At 34.6% G+C, this 15,592-nt stretch overlaps 2 protein-coding genes across 7 annotated transcripts in view; one reads left to right on the forward strand and one right to left on the reverse strand.

Moving 5' to 3' along the window:
- Window positions 1-15,592, reverse strand: part of LOC142339438 (store-operated calcium entry regulator STIMATE-like) — a 432,078-nt gene that overhangs the window by 296,471 nt on the left and 120,015 nt on the right. The window lies entirely within an intron of this gene.
- The window catches only part of LOC142340061 (uncharacterized), a 90,103-nt gene that overhangs the window by 62,118 nt on the left and 12,393 nt on the right, over window positions 1-15,592 (forward strand). For 4 of the 6 annotated variants that reach the window (XM_075390469.1, XM_075390464.1, XM_075390467.1 and 1 more), the window contains exons 3-4: window positions 1,118-1,270; window positions 5,508-5,552. In XM_075390469.1, the coding sequence (XP_075246584.1) occupies window positions 1,118-1,270; window positions 5,508-5,552 (198 nt within the window). The remainder of the gene's footprint in view (window positions 1-1,117; window positions 1,271-5,507; window positions 5,553-15,592) is intronic. The other 2 variants (XM_075390465.1, XM_075390466.1) reach the window with 2 other exon arrangements.

The raw sequence follows: 15,592 nt of genomic DNA on the forward strand, positions 1-15,592 counted from the left end.
TTATAAATGATTCTCAAGAAATTTGAAAATTTTTAAAATTCGGCCAAAATATGGTTTTTCTGTTAACTTATGAAAAGACAACTTTAGAGAGAATCTGAATACATCACTAAAGGACATCATAGCATCGCAAACAACGCTGCTGTGTTAAAATGATCAAAACGTAAAATTAAATGTAAAAAAAATTGTATATTTTACTCGTGTCACGTCAACTATATTCGATTTATAGTAATAGCAAAATAATAGTAGTCAATCTCAAGTGAATGAATATTATTGAAATCTTGGATCTAAGAGTTCAGCTAACCAAGAACAATTCTTCTCTTCGAAAACTGTCATTAAAAACGCATTACCTGGACTATTTAAATAAAATGGGGCTTCCAAAAATCAGACATGGCAATTATATTAGGCTTTGATTTGCGTGTTAGTTTTTTTTTGTAAACACGACTGACTTGTAGTTAACGGGTCTTTCGCGGATCTTTCTCTTTACTCGGATTCATATGTTGCTTCTATATGTTTCTTGTTGGGTTCTGAGGTGACGCAGCTCACGTTAAGAAATGTACGAAAAGTATTTCCTTATATGTAAAAAAAATCGAAGCTTGATTGGTCAAAATGGTAAAACTGTATCACTCTTCAGTTGTTTGGAACTATCCAATTTTCTTCTGTTGTATATGAAGCCAGTAGAAAAACCATTTAATTATACCGTCTATCAAACTTTTTGGATAATAATTTTGATAATTTTGTGGATAAACATATTTTGATAATTTTTGCAAATTTACGCGTCTATGTTGTAAATAAGGCGCTCATTATGGGTATTTTCGAGACCTTGTATTCGAATAAGAGCAAAGAAAAAGACAGGACAGTGGATTCAACCTCTGGAAAGGGTCCCCTCGAAGATTTATTTCAAATCATATATAACCACCTCATCCCGGGATACATTTGTCTTTATAATTGCGTAGTTGTAAATAATTGCAATAAGATTGTCGCATGATTTGAATTCACCCAGAGGGAACGATCGAAACGCCGATTTCAAAGCTTTTATGTGTCATATTTCTATATTTATTTGTGTACGCAGAAAAGAGAATTTATTTATTTCGACACTTATTTGCATTTGATTCTCTAGTAATTGAGAACGGAATGCAGGAGGGTGATCAACAGCCATACCTGGTTCAGGCAATTGCAGCGCATGAACAGCAACAACTAGCGCCAGGAGAAGACCAGAGCCAGCCTCCGTCTATGTACCATCAGCAGCCTCCCGCTTTTTACAACTTCATGGGTAAGGAACAAAATACTTAAGCACAAAACGCGCCCCTTGATGTGACAAAAATTATACTATGGATCACAATACATTGTTTTTCATCTGAAACTCATCGAGTTTGCCGGTTTGCAATTACAGAGTTTATATTTGTTTTGCTTAGTTTTTATTTAATTGCAGTTTGAGACATTACAATATTTTTATGGGGGTTGTTATAATTTTCTTTAAAAAAGACCGTGAAATATTTTCAAGCCAGTATTTATACTCATCCGCTCGGCACTGTTAAAAATGATACAGATTGACACATGCTAGCCACTATACCAAAAAACTTTAATGTTGTATAATTAAATAAAATTCCCTTGGGTTACTACCCAGAGGTTGGTGGCAGAGCAAATCAGCGCTGAATCAGTCTAAAGACATTCTGTTTTTTAGGATGGCCAGTACTCTGATCATTTCACTATTTACACTGGCCAGTCTGATCTTTGAGTAAAATTTACAGGATAAGTTTAGCCTTGGCAAGCTCCATGACCTCAATATAATCATAATGAAGAAATAATGCTCATAAAGAAACATAAAATATTCTGGAGATACAGTGTTTCAGAACTGAATTAAGCGTTTACTCTTGAAATGTGCTGGTTCAGCGCTGAAAAGCTCTGAGACTCAAATCCGGGTAACCCAGATTCAAGAGACTAATTGCTGTTGGCCACCTACGGTCACTTCGACGTGTAAGAAAAATTGATCTATCATACATCTCTTAGGCAATTGATAACAAGTTCATAATCAGTAAGGCTGAATGAGCGTTGTTAAGCGAGAAACTGTTTAAAATAATTAATCTTATTGGAATGCAGAAGAGGTACCCCATACGCGATGTGCCGATGCTCTTATCGTCTTGAGAGAGAGAGAGAGAGAGAGAGAGAGAGAGAGAGAGAGAGAGAGAGAGAGAGATGGAGAGAGAGAGAGAGGGGGGGAGAAAGAAAAAGAGAGAGCGCGAGAGAGAGATGGAGAGAGAGAGAGAGAGAGGAGAGAGAGAGAGAGATGGAGAGAGGAGAGGGGGGGGAGAAAGAAAAAGAGAGAGCGCGAGAAAGAAAGAGAGAGAGAGAGAGAAAGAAAGAGAGAGAGAGAGCGAGAGAGAGAGAGAGAGAGAGAGAGAGAGAGAAAGAGAGAAGAGAGAGAGAGAGAGAGAGAGAAAGAAAGAGAGAGAGAGAGAGAGAGAGGGAGAAAGAGAGAGAGAGAGAGAGAGAGAGAGAGAGAGAGAGAGAGAGAGAGAGAGAGCGAGAGAGAGAGAGAGAGAGAGAGAGAGAGAGAGAAGAGTAAAGTCCTCTGGATAACAAAAATAAACAATAAAATTATATATCAAGATAGATCAACAAAATTCGATAAATTGCATTTTTTTAAAATATCTTCGAGTGAGTGAGTTATCTTGTAGTGACTAAAAAAGCAGTTGAAAATTACTTTTATTTCCTTTAATTAATCTGAAAATTGAATCTTCAATGAATCTGAGTTGGGACAGATGGTTTTTTATTTTGAAAAACTATTGAAATTAGCTACTTTCACTTGATTGATACATTCGACTGAATAGCAATCAACAAAACCTGACTGACTGTAGAAGCCTCAGATTTCCAATGTATTTCCATATGAATTTGATGTTTGTAGATAAACAAAAAAGAGCTCTGCAAATAATGACAGTTAAACGATACCTTATGTACCTTGTGAAAACGTTCATTCATTCGATTGCTGATTCTGTCATTTCTTCTCAAATTACTTATTATTTTTGTATATTCGAGAAAAGTTTTATTGGTTTACACTGGTTGAAAATTTTTGTTAACTTATATCTGCGAGAACTAAAGAGATTTACAAAATTAGAAAAAAAAATGAAGTGGCCAAACGGAACTTAAAATCCTAAATTCTGGAATTAACTAGAATCAATGATAAAGCAGTTTTGGTTAATTTTGCATGGCAGAGCTGTATAGCTTAACAATCAATGTCAATCTTGACAAAGCTTGACTTTGACTATTTAGGCATATAATTCTGCAATGAAACATTGCTTAAATTACTCGTTATTTGCAATTTTTTTCAGAAAGTGCGTGATTGAATTCTTCCAATCCCTATTTAACTATAATTAAACAAAGCACATAAAAATTGTTACAAAGGTATTAATTCATCGGATTAGCTAATAATTTTTTAACAAGCTTTGTAGTTCAATTTCCATTTCCTAAGTCAATATATTTGGCAGTTACAGTCAAGTCGGTTTAAGAAACTCTCCCTGAAGTTATTGAACGCAGCGAATAATAAAAAGAAACAACGCAACGAAGTTAATAAGTTATTTATTGAAATCTGTTTAATTGAAGTAATTAATCCCTCAGCTATACTTTCCGGTGTTTCTGGCTTTCTTTCTTTTATCAGAATTTTTAGATACAGATCAGTTTTGATAATTTATTAAACTAGACAGAGTTTGTATGAGTATATTAAATGACTCGTAATAATTTTTAATCAACCATTTATTTTGTTAGCCTTTATTTTTTAAGAATTTTGTCAATGAGTTTACTAAATGCTTTTATTCGGTTTCATATTTTTGATTTGATGTTCTTTTTTGTTTTTTCCATTTTCGTTCTAGCGAAATTTGTGGTACTAGATAAAAACTTTGTGGAGTTTAGTTACATTTTGTGGATTTTGTATAACTGATTTGCTGAGATATATTGTGAGGTTTGTAACCAGTTTCGCTCTCGAATATAATATATTTCCGCCCGACAGGAAACAAGCAATTCTTCGGAAACTAGACTACAGAAAATGTACAGACCTTGACCTATAAAAAGGACTTGTTCGACCAAAAAGGGGTATGAATAGACAATACTGAGCCCAAAAGTGTTATCAGAAGAATTTTGCTAGACTTTATTAGTCACCTGGACATTTGCTCGCCCCCAATTTTGTCACTTGGGACACTCGCTCGATCCAATGAGCTAATATGAGCTTTATTTGACCAAAATTGGCACTGGACTTTTTGTCTACCAAACCAATTGAGGCGTAAAAATTGCGTCGAGCAAAAATCAAATCATAAGTCAAGAAAAAAGTTTTTATGGTCTTTTTTCCTCAAAACAATGAAACCGAGTTATGGTCAAATCAAGGATTAATCAAAAGTTTTTCAATAGTCTGCCCCTAAAAAATAGGGCGTGCAAATTTGTTGCCCGCTATTGCTCATAATGTAGTCTGCATATATGCTCCATCATCTTTTTCCGATTCTGAAGAATCACAAATCTACCAATAATCTGCAATTTTGTTTAAAAAAGATGAATCTTAATTTTTGGAAGAGGAAATACAATAATAGCGACACATGTGCAGAAAAGATGTTTTTCCCACATTTGCAAAAGAAGCAGACTTATGAAAAGATTTTGCTCGGCCTATGGAAAGACATTCGCTGGACTTGACCCAAGAAGCTCCGTAATTTTGACCAAAATTACCCCCACCATGTTAAACAAATTGGGTCTTTACAAGGGTCTCTGTCTCGACTAGGGTAGCTTTCTTCTAGAATTTAAGGTAACTGAAATCCTTAAGAGATCAGTCAATTGCAACTTAGGTATGCCTCTGAAGTGTCACGAATTTTCTGCCTTATTTTTTGGTTTCATGTTTTGTTGTTGGATGCAACCTAGCTTCATTGCTCGAGGAAGATATTAAATGACATCAGCGTTTGGTTTTTAAGTTAAAAAAAATTTTGAATTTTGAAACGAGTACATGAACTCACCAAAGTCTTGAAGGAGCCAAAATCTGGCTCACAGGTGATTTCGGTCTGCTTGGCTAATATCATTACCGAAAGCGGTCTATTAAACGTATGGCTATTAAATACGTATTTTTAATTGAGGATCTCCCCAGGTCGAGGTTTTCGTTTGTCCTTGTTTATGAAGACCATTTTTGAACGCACACAGGTTGTACGGTACGGTCAGACACACATATGCGAGGAAATTTTTGAACGAGCAACAAAAACATAATACTCTGACAACCTAATCAGTTGCAAATATTCTTTTAATGTCTTGGTCATGAGCTTATTTTAAAGATTTTTGTTTTCTTTAAACACGAACGAGGCAAAGTCTGGATTGTAAACTTTTTTAGTCTTCCAGGTCTTTTAATAACTTGAACGAGCCAAATTCTGGATCATAATTTGGTGTGGACGGGTATTTTCATAAGCCAGGACCTCAACGAAAGAGGACCTCAACCTGGGATACCTGATTTGTTCTTTTGATTCAGTTTTTGCTTTTTTTTATTTCAGTATCGAGGCGGAGAAGTAACATGCGTGGTAAAAAAGGTACCCTAGGTGGGCTTATATGTAAATCACTCCCGCGATGTCGAAAGCTTTCTTGTTTGTTCATCGGTGTGTCATACTTATTTGTATGTGATTTGTACGTGTTAACTTCCACCCCGATGACAGTTTTTGTTCTATATTGGTTTGGAGAACATTTATTCCGACCAAACGTGATCAAGTACTCAAACTTTAGCTTGTTTCATATAGCTCAACTGATTCTCTAGTACATGCTCACCAGACCATGTTAACGGCGATCTCATTATCTGACTTTTGAAGAAACCCGTGTCGATTCGTAACCAAAAAAAATGTAATGAAAGTAGCGAAATCGGGAGCCATATTTTTTTCACCGCATTCGCCATAATCGTCTCTTTAACACTGCATTTTTCAAAGAATTTGCAAAGGAACGCAGTGCGATAAAATTTATATTTCTCCACAATAATGTTCCTATCAATTATTGATCCAATTCAACCTCTTTTCGTTATCTAAACTCATTTAATGCTTGATTGTCTTTTCCTTACCTATTAATAGCAACAGGTTTAACGTTTGCGGTCATAAATTGTAAACTGATGGTGCCGTTATGTTCATGTATTTTCAATTTGCTCTCCAGTATGACGCAAACGAAAACTATATACCTGTGTATAAATTTTGTTTGCGTCATACTGGAGAAATGAGTAATTATCGAGAAATCATATAAAAATGGCATACGGGTCTGGGGGTGCAAGTAATATGCAACCACTAAGCTGGAGGGAGTAAAACTGAAATAGATTCAATTGCTGTATAACACTACAAATTCAATTGAACATTTTCTTTTTTCTGATGTTCCGGAGTACGAAGTGCATCTGCAGATACACTTCGTACTCTATTTCCAGAACCTCAGAAAAACATAAATGTTCAATTGAATTTGTATTGTTATAAAAAAAATTTGGATCCCTTTCGTGGATCCCCCCCCAGCTGAGTGGTTTCATATTATTTGCACCCCACACACACACACACACCAGACACACGTGACATTTTTTATATAGTCCTGGACTCAACAGCAAGTCATTATCAGCACTGGGCATGTCTAATTGCAAATCTTATATCAGTACTTTTTCAAAAGTATCATCAAGTCACTTTTTGCACTTTTCAATGTAAATGCAGGTCCTGGCCAAGAACTGCAAGTATAAATGCAAGTCTAAAAACAACAGGAACAGCTAGAAAAGGTCAACATTAGTCAAAAAACGCCAAAATTAGCCTGGAAAAGAACAAAAATAGCTGAAAAAATGTCAAAAATTGCCAAAAAATTGTCAAAAATAGCAAAAAAAACGTCAAAATAATCGGGGAAGGTCAATGTTAGCCAAAAAAAACGTTGAAAACAGCCAAAAAAGAAACAATAGAAATAGCCAAAAAGCAAGTTTCACATTTTTTTTCGAACTATCTGAAAATGTGAAATTACAGAAATTTTTTAAATATCTGGCTAAGAAGGGCTGAAAAAGCTGAAAAACTGCTAAAAACGACCCATAATTGCCTTAAATGTCCCTTTGTGACCTCCCGTGGCCCTGAACTACTGTGTAGTAGCTTTTTGTACCAGTTTTGTACCAATTTTTAAGACCCCGGAAAATGACCGAAAATTAACCTCGAAATCGTTGCACACTACAAAGAGTTTCGGAATTTGAAGGTTTCACTCGACAAGTTGGTTTTGACTTGAGAACCAACTTTCATGTGTAATGCAAGTCTTGGCAAAGACTTGTCAATCTTGCAGACTTGTTTTTAGACGTGCACAGTCCTGATGTGTGCATGTCGACTTTCATTTAGACTGTGTCAGTACTGATCTTGACTTACAGTTCTGTCCAGGATGACTACGTAATGGCACGTGTTCTGTAACTGGGGGTGCATAACGTACTGCGGGGCACAAATGGGAATAGTTTCTATAGATTTTTCCCAGAGTATGAAAATATTAGCTCATCGTAGCTCAATTAGTACGAAAAAACTGTCCGAGGCACACATTGGGATAATTTTCCATGATAAGGGGATTTAAAGATTTATATGGCAATGACCACATATAGGCACATATAATCACATACGATTTATAGGAACTTGAAACTATCTCCTATTACCTGAAAGTCTGAATTCCTTTGCTGTACTTCAAAAAACTTCCAGGGGTAAGGGTTCTTATAGGCGTTTAACAAAAAACTTATCATGACCAAGCTAACAGATTATTGAAGACATCTTGCGGTGAAAATCTCATACGCAAATATAACAAACATTTAATTTACAATGAACACCTAACTATTTAGCACTGCAGCTTTATTTAAACAGCATAATCCAAGTAAAAAGGTTTTAAAAACAAGTTTTCTTTGACATCATAGTTTAGTATTAGTGAATACCTTGTGAAACAGAACGTCAAATACAAAAAACATCTAAACATTCTCAACAATACAAATCCCAAATCAGCAGCAGCATACACTTTCAAGCGACAGTTCTTAATGATTGCAACTGAGTTGGCTACATGAAAAGAACTATTCAAACAATAATGTAGCTGCAAAGACTCCTCAACGAAATATTAACAAAACTAAAATCGCTGGAAGAAACATTTCCACAGGACTGAAATGATTTAAAGAAGTTTCCAATGAGGATTGAACAACTGACACCAGTAACTGAAATTGTGCATGGATGAATACTGCAAGTCCAAAAAAATAAGCAAAGTGCAAATAACGCAAGCAGTGGTCAATCATCAATTCAGTAAGAAAAGCAGTGCAAAATACGATGCAGACTTTTCACCTCCGATACTCCAACCCGTAATTGTCGCGACCCCTCTCTGAGGGGGGAGGAACTATATACTCAAATGGGTTTTTTTGTGCAGTCAATTTTGGCCTATCGATATAATAATCGTAGAGAGCTGTGAGTGGTCATTAGAAAGCCCGTGCAGTGTAGAATATGGAACCAAAAAAGATTTTTTCAATTTTTGTTTTTTATAGGGAGTTACCGAGGTTTAAAGTTTTGTGAATATTAGACGTAATTCAGCTACTTTTTTCACAATTTTGGCCAAATTTTCGTCAATTTTGACCAAATTTTAGTAAATAATGCCAAAATATTATAAAATTTTTAAATATAGTGTTATTTATTTTATCCTTAAAGATAGAGGAAGGTTGCTGAACTGCTGGATTCGAGTTTTTTTGGCTAGAATTTATGGTAATTTTTTCAAAATTCAGAATTTTTTCGTCAAAAAAAGGCTTTTTTTTAAGCCAACTTGCTTTAAATTTGCTGGAAGTAGACACTTTTAAATCGCAACCATAATCTTTCCAATCTCAAAAAAAAGCTAGTTGTACTTCAGTTGGCTACAAGAATCTTCTGGAATTATAATTTTGCCAATTTTTTGCAAATTTATTGTCAATAAATATACAAAATGCAATTTTTATTTTTGACAAACTAAAAAATTTTGTATAGAATTAATCTATTTTGCACCGATTTCAATAGTTGAGTGTTTTGTTAGACGCTCAGCAATATCTGGGCTGATCTTGATCCCACAATGAATCCTTTTCATGAAATTTTTTTAGATTTTAATTGGGCGCGAACTTTTTTTTTCAAAATATTTTCGCTATGTAAACGTTTATTATGTAAATAACGGACAAGAAATTCAAATCAGGGCTCAATTATTGACAGATATTGTTTAAATTAAACGAGACCGAGCTACATTATATATGTTTTCAGAATTAAGCTCACGGTTTTTATGGCTCTGATCAATTGTTTTCGTAAAGATTTCTTAGACTTCTTGCGTTTTGCTTTCATTTCTTATGATTTTTGTAGTTCAATGACTTAGTGTCCCCAATCAAATGTCCATTTATCTTTAAAAAAGTATCAAAGACACTACATTTTTTTCAGTTGTTATCTAATGTCTGTTAAGACTTTGAATATATAATTTTTGAAAAAATGTCGGTGAATTTTTGAACTTTGCCATTATTTTTCTTAGTTCTCGCAACTTCGGGCTTAGTCTCTGTAAAAACATTTTTAAACCGACCTTTTTTGATGGAAAAAATATGTCGGTAAGGGTTTTACGTTCAACTAAATAATTCATTATATTGGTACTACGCGTTTTCAATTTTTCTTCTTTTTTTTTAGCAAAACTGCATAGTTATATTCATTTTTTCCTTGTCAAACTATCACATTATTGACTAGTCCAATTAAAAGAAGCCATCGAAGGAAAAATGCACAACGTTGGAAAAAGGCGTATTTAGTATGATATTTGTTTTTGTCGAATAATTTATGCTTTTTGGGCTGAGACACAGTTATCTCGCAAAATTTTGTGGGTTTTGATTTTGCCTAAGTTTGTCTTTCTTTTCGTTATTGTACGCCATTTACCCAATAACGATAAACCTAAATTGTTTCCCAAAGACGTATATTGCAACCGAGTCGAAGATTTCAACTTAAAGCTGTTTGTACTAACGACTTTCAAATTAAAATTTAAAAAATTTTTTTTATTTGTCTCCTTTTTGTTTTCATTTTCGTCGCCATGTTACTCGATCTCACTCATCAGAGGTTTGAAAAACTTTTGTTAATTCGAAATTATTTTTGGCGCTTGGTTAAGCGTTGTAACTGATTGCTTCGACCTTGTAGTTTATTTAAAAATTTCGAGATTCTGTACATTTTTCGGTTTTATTTTTGTTGTCATGTCGAAGTAGTCCTTTTATACGGAAGATTCGTTGATATTGAGATGAAAAAAGGTAATTTTCAGTTCTTGCAGGTAATATTTTATAATAGTGCCTTGAGCAGTGTCATGTTGTAAAATTGTTTGAAATTTTGGTTTCTTTATGAATACGTTTGTTTGTGGGCTCGTTGATTAGTCTCATTATTAACAGGTCCAATTGGCTCCCTGAAATGTTGAAACTTAATTGATCGCTTTTTGTTTTAATCTTAAGTCTTTTCTTGCTTTTGAATATATCTGTTTTCAAATGTATGTTTGGGTTTTTGAGCTTCGTCTTTTTTATAGAGTCTTTCGGTTGATTTTTAGCTCATCTCGGTATTAACAGGTAACAATCCGTCTCCCGTGAGCTATATTTTAAATTTTATAACGGCTTTAGTTGCAATTGTTCGTTTTGTGGCTTGTTACTTTTGCTACCACGAGATTTGGTAAAATGTTAAATTTTTATATTTTTGTATATTTCAAATAATTTTTGTTTTCTTTTTAAGTTATAGCAATAATCGTTGGTCCATTGGCTTTGAAAATTTGCGCCATCAGACATTGGATAGTGACTTGTCTCAATTGTTTCCTATATAGATATAAAATAACATTTTAGTGTCTTCAGTTGATATCTAATGACATCAATAATTGTGCAACTAATTGTTTTCAAAAATTGAAAAGTATTTCTGAACTTCGCGCCTATTTCCTCCTTTTTGTCTACCTGTTAACCAGTCGTATTGGGGACACGCCCCATGTCTTTTCTAATGAAATATAGGTTTAATTGTTTTGGTTTTTATCTGATGCGAGTTTGATTTGTTATGATTTTTTTTATAGATTTGATTAATATATTTTATTATAGACCTTATTATAGTTTTGGTCGTAAATAATCTTTGTTGTTTGATTTTGATTTTTCTCCTTTCTAGTAGTCCTATTATCAACAATTTTCATTGGCCCTCTAGCGTGGCGTTATCGTATTTCATTGGTTGTTTATTGAACGATGAGTATGTTTTTGAAAGTTTTATATCGCTTCATTATTTGGTAGCCAATTAAGTCAAGAATGTGGATGAGCGGGGTCGGAACATTGTGTGCGTACGCACATTACCAAGCCGACTTGTTGAGCGTTAAAAATCAAAGACAGCAACCAATCTTTCATACTCTTATGATTTTCAGCAACCATCAAATTGAAAAACAGAAGCACGCGCTATAAATCGCAAAACTGGATGAATATAAATATTTCTACAATGTTGTCGAGCTGATGCGCTGAAACACCTCAATAAACCTCTGAAATTAAACAATTGCACCCGAATCTTTTGCGAGTGAGATACCATATTAACAATATTCTTTAGAGCTCAATTTTTGTTTCATACGCTTGACGATCATCCACTCAGATATGCATTCTATATGCACAAAAAACTTTACTTTAGAATTTGAGAGTCAAAATTGCATAAAAAATCACGATTGAAAACAAAATTGGTGAGCCCAATATGAGATCAAACACTGGACAACATCGGAATGCTAAATTTTCTCCTGAAACCAGCTCGCTTCCTGAATTTCGTCAAGATAAAAACACTACACACTGACTTCTCTCCGCTCCTGCACTTTAGACGCATGCGCAGGCAATCGTACCTAAAAATGCTGTCACCCTCATGTGTCTCATTGGAATTACTCTCCAGGAATCCCCCAAAATATTGGCACCAGTTGTATACAATAACAAAGCAACGAAACTTAGTAGCAGCAGTGGGCTCGATGGAAAACATAAATTACTAAAAACATAAACTAGCAGAACCCAATGCGCAGAGGAGACCGCATGAAAGCTCGTTGTTATGTTGCTGATTGTTACAATTAATTTGCAGAGGAACAAAAAAAAGTTTGACAAACTCGACACATTGTCTCAAAAAATTTCGAATTAATATCTGCATTACCAGAGCGACCAGATTTGGAATTGTCCAATCTGAAGGAATAATACTGAATAACGCTATGAGAAAAGTCTCAACGTCTTGCCTAATTACTTGAGATCTTATTTTAAGAAGTGCAGTTCATCATGGAAAAGATGCTGCGATGGCCAGTTCAATAATTTTAATCGCTAATGTCTACATCCTCTAGCAGAATTGAGCCAGAAACAGGTAGAGTCAAGAACATCTGTGTTGCGTTAAACCGTACCAAAACAATGGAAAACATCAAAGAAACGTTGCCTAATGATAAGATCGAAAGCGAACGTCAACAACACACAATCAAAAGCACAAATCACAGAAATAGAAATTGAAGGAAATCAAACAGTCCAAAAAGAAAATTTTAATCAGATTCGTTTTCACCAGAATCCAATGAGTTAAAAAGCAACAAAAGGAAACAGTCAAAAAATAAAGGGAGAGTGGTTTTTTAACAATCTACATTTGCAGTAAAAAAATTCATCTTAAATCACACACACAAAAAAAGAAAAGTTTCCATACATTTGACTCTTTAGAGCGCGATTTTTAGCATCTGGACACATCTTTTTTCGAGTAGAAGAAACCACAACACACAAATCTCACGCAATTTGTTGCATTGAAAAAAATTAGCCGAAAGATAAGGTTCCACAACTTGCTTCCGCTCGGGGGTAAACACACTGAAACGACACTCTGCTTCTTGATTGTTGTTGGAGCCTCCAAAACAAGTGTACTGTAGTCTAAAGATTCCAGATACCCGATTGGTATAATAAATGAAGGTTGGGAGGAAAAGCTTCTACTGATTGCAAAGTTTCCATCAACTAGAAAAAATATAGTTAGAATCTAGATTGATGCGGACCATTCAATGCAATAGTTGGGTGCATTTTGGGGTCAAATTACGAAAGGGAAACGGTTTTGGTCTTCGAGCAGGCAAATATGACTAGCCGAGAATTCATCAAATGGTAGATTTTCATATTGTACTTTTCAAAGGATTTTTGGTTTCATTTTAAATTATAACAACAACAGTTAATTCCAGTGGCTTTGAGAGTTTGCGCAATCGAACATTGGATAATGACATGACTCACTTGCTTCCTATGTCGAAATAATTGAACAAAGATGAAAGGACGAGATTTCATCAAATGTTAGATTTTCATATTGTACATTGCAAAGGATTTTTGGTTTCTTCTTAAATTATAACAACAATATTTAATTCCATTGGCTTTGAGAGTTTGCGCAATCGAACATTGGATAATGAAATGACTCAATTGCTTCCTATGTAGACATAAATGAACCCGATTAGCCGAACCCGATTAGCCGGCTAAAAAAGTACGCTGGAAACATTTTAAAAATCTTCCTAGAGGAAAAATGAGAAAACATCCAAAAACTCGCAAAATCGTCTCCAAAAAATAGGTTTTTTTTTTGGGAAAAGAACGCATTAAGGACCCTTCCTATCAATCCTCGTAACATAGAGTTGTCCTATATCGCTTCAGTCCTTTTTCCTTGGCAATTAAGGTAGACCTTGAAGAGATCTTCGATACCATAAGATTAAAATTTTTGAGGAACAATTACGGATCACAGAACATCCCGACGAAGTACTCAACCTTTACCAAAAATGCTCACTCAAATCTGTAACCTCTGTTCACTATAACAATGTCTCAAAATTTGGAGCATTATTGTACATTTCAACATTGAAATAGTTATCATTTGATATTTTTACGTAGACAGAGGAATGATACCCGAACGCCTGAAGGAGAAGCAGGTAAAATAAAAAAACGCATTGAATTTAGGTGGAGCGAAGTGGACAAAATCTTTGGATAAAATGATCATCTTACAAAACTAAATTACAAAAAAAAGATTAAAAAAGAAAACACAATAAGTTTTGGCCAGTTTTGTTTGGAATGTCTTTCAAAATATTTGGATAATTGAAGATTCAGGCTCAATTTCAACATATTAATTTCAGTCAACTGTATCTTCTTCGATCCATCGTATTGAAACTGACCCTTGCTAAGAGATTTGATACCTTGTTCAGGGCATTTTTGAGGGGGAGCAATTTGTATCGGAAGGAAGAGAGTCACTAGAAATATCAACAATAGCTGAAAAAAAATTGATTTCACGTGGATTTCACGAAACCAAACATTATTTGCAAGCACTCATTGCTGTTTCGCATTAAACCCTTAATTTAAGAGATGCAACTTTAACCTTACAGTATTTCCTCAGTAAAACACAAAGTTTTCCTATGAAAAATGTTAACCAAATTTTGTTCATCTAGAAAGAGCAAAATCCCGATTATAACTAGCAACTTGTCAATTTTTTGGAAGACGAAATAGCCATTACTTCAATTGGCCATTTATTTGGAACAGGAGATGAAACGGTTTTGGTCATCGAGCAAGCAAATACGACTAGCCGGCTAAAGAAAGTACGCTGAAAACATTTTGAAATTCTTCCAAGTGGAAAAACAAGAAACCATCCAAAAACTCGCAAAATCATCATCAGAAAACAGATTAAAGACCCTCCAGAAAACACTCCCAAAAAAACGCCTTAAAAACCCTTCTTATCATTCTTCGTAACAGAGCTGTGTCCTACTTCGCACCAGTATTTTTTCCTTGCCAATCAATGCAAACCTTGAAGAGATCTTCGATACCATGAGATTGAAATTTTTGTGGAACAAGTATGGATCACAACAAATCCCGACGAGGTACTCAACCTTTAGCAAAAATGGTCACTCAAATCTGTAACCTGGTTTCTCTCTAGGTATATCCCATAAATTGGAGCATTAGTGTACATTTCAACATTGAAAAAATAATCATTTGATGTTTTTACGTAGATAGAAGATTGATATCTGAGCGACTGAAGGAGAAGCAAGTCACATAAAAAACGCATTGAAGTCAGGTGGAGCAAACTGGAAAAAATGTTTCGGAAAAAAAGATGATCTTACGAAACTCAATTACAGAATAAAGAGTAAAAAAGAAAACACAAAAAGTTTTGGCCAGCCTTGGTTGGAATATCCGTCAAAATTTTTGGATGTTTGAAGATTCAGACTCAATTTCAACATATCAATTTCAGTCAACAGTAGTTTGCCATCTATCAGATTGACGCTGACCTTTGCTATAATTACATACTTTGTTCAGGACATTTTTGAGGGGAATTTGAATCAGAATGAATATAGTCACTAGGAATATCAACAAAAGCTCATAAAAATTGATTGCAGGTACACTACACGAATCCAAAGGTTATTTGGAACCCTCCATTACTGTTTCGCATTAACTCTTTAATTTAAAAGATGCAATGTTAACTTTACAGTATGTCCTCAGCAATAAACAAAGTTTCCCTATGAAAAAGATTGACCAAAGTTTGTTCATCTAGAAAGAGCAAAATCCCGATTAGAACTAGCAATTTGCCATTTTTTTGGAAGACGAAATAGCCATTACTTCAATTGGCCATTTATTTGGAACAGGAGATGACCGTAATGGAAT

The sequence above is a fragment of the Convolutriloba macropyga genome, chromosome 5, assembly GCF_964194025.1.
Source record: "Convolutriloba macropyga chromosome 5, txConMacr16.3, whole genome shotgun sequence".
In the NCBI taxonomy this organism is placed as follows: domain Eukaryota; kingdom Metazoa; phylum Xenacoelomorpha; order Acoela; family Convolutidae; genus Convolutriloba; species Convolutriloba macropyga.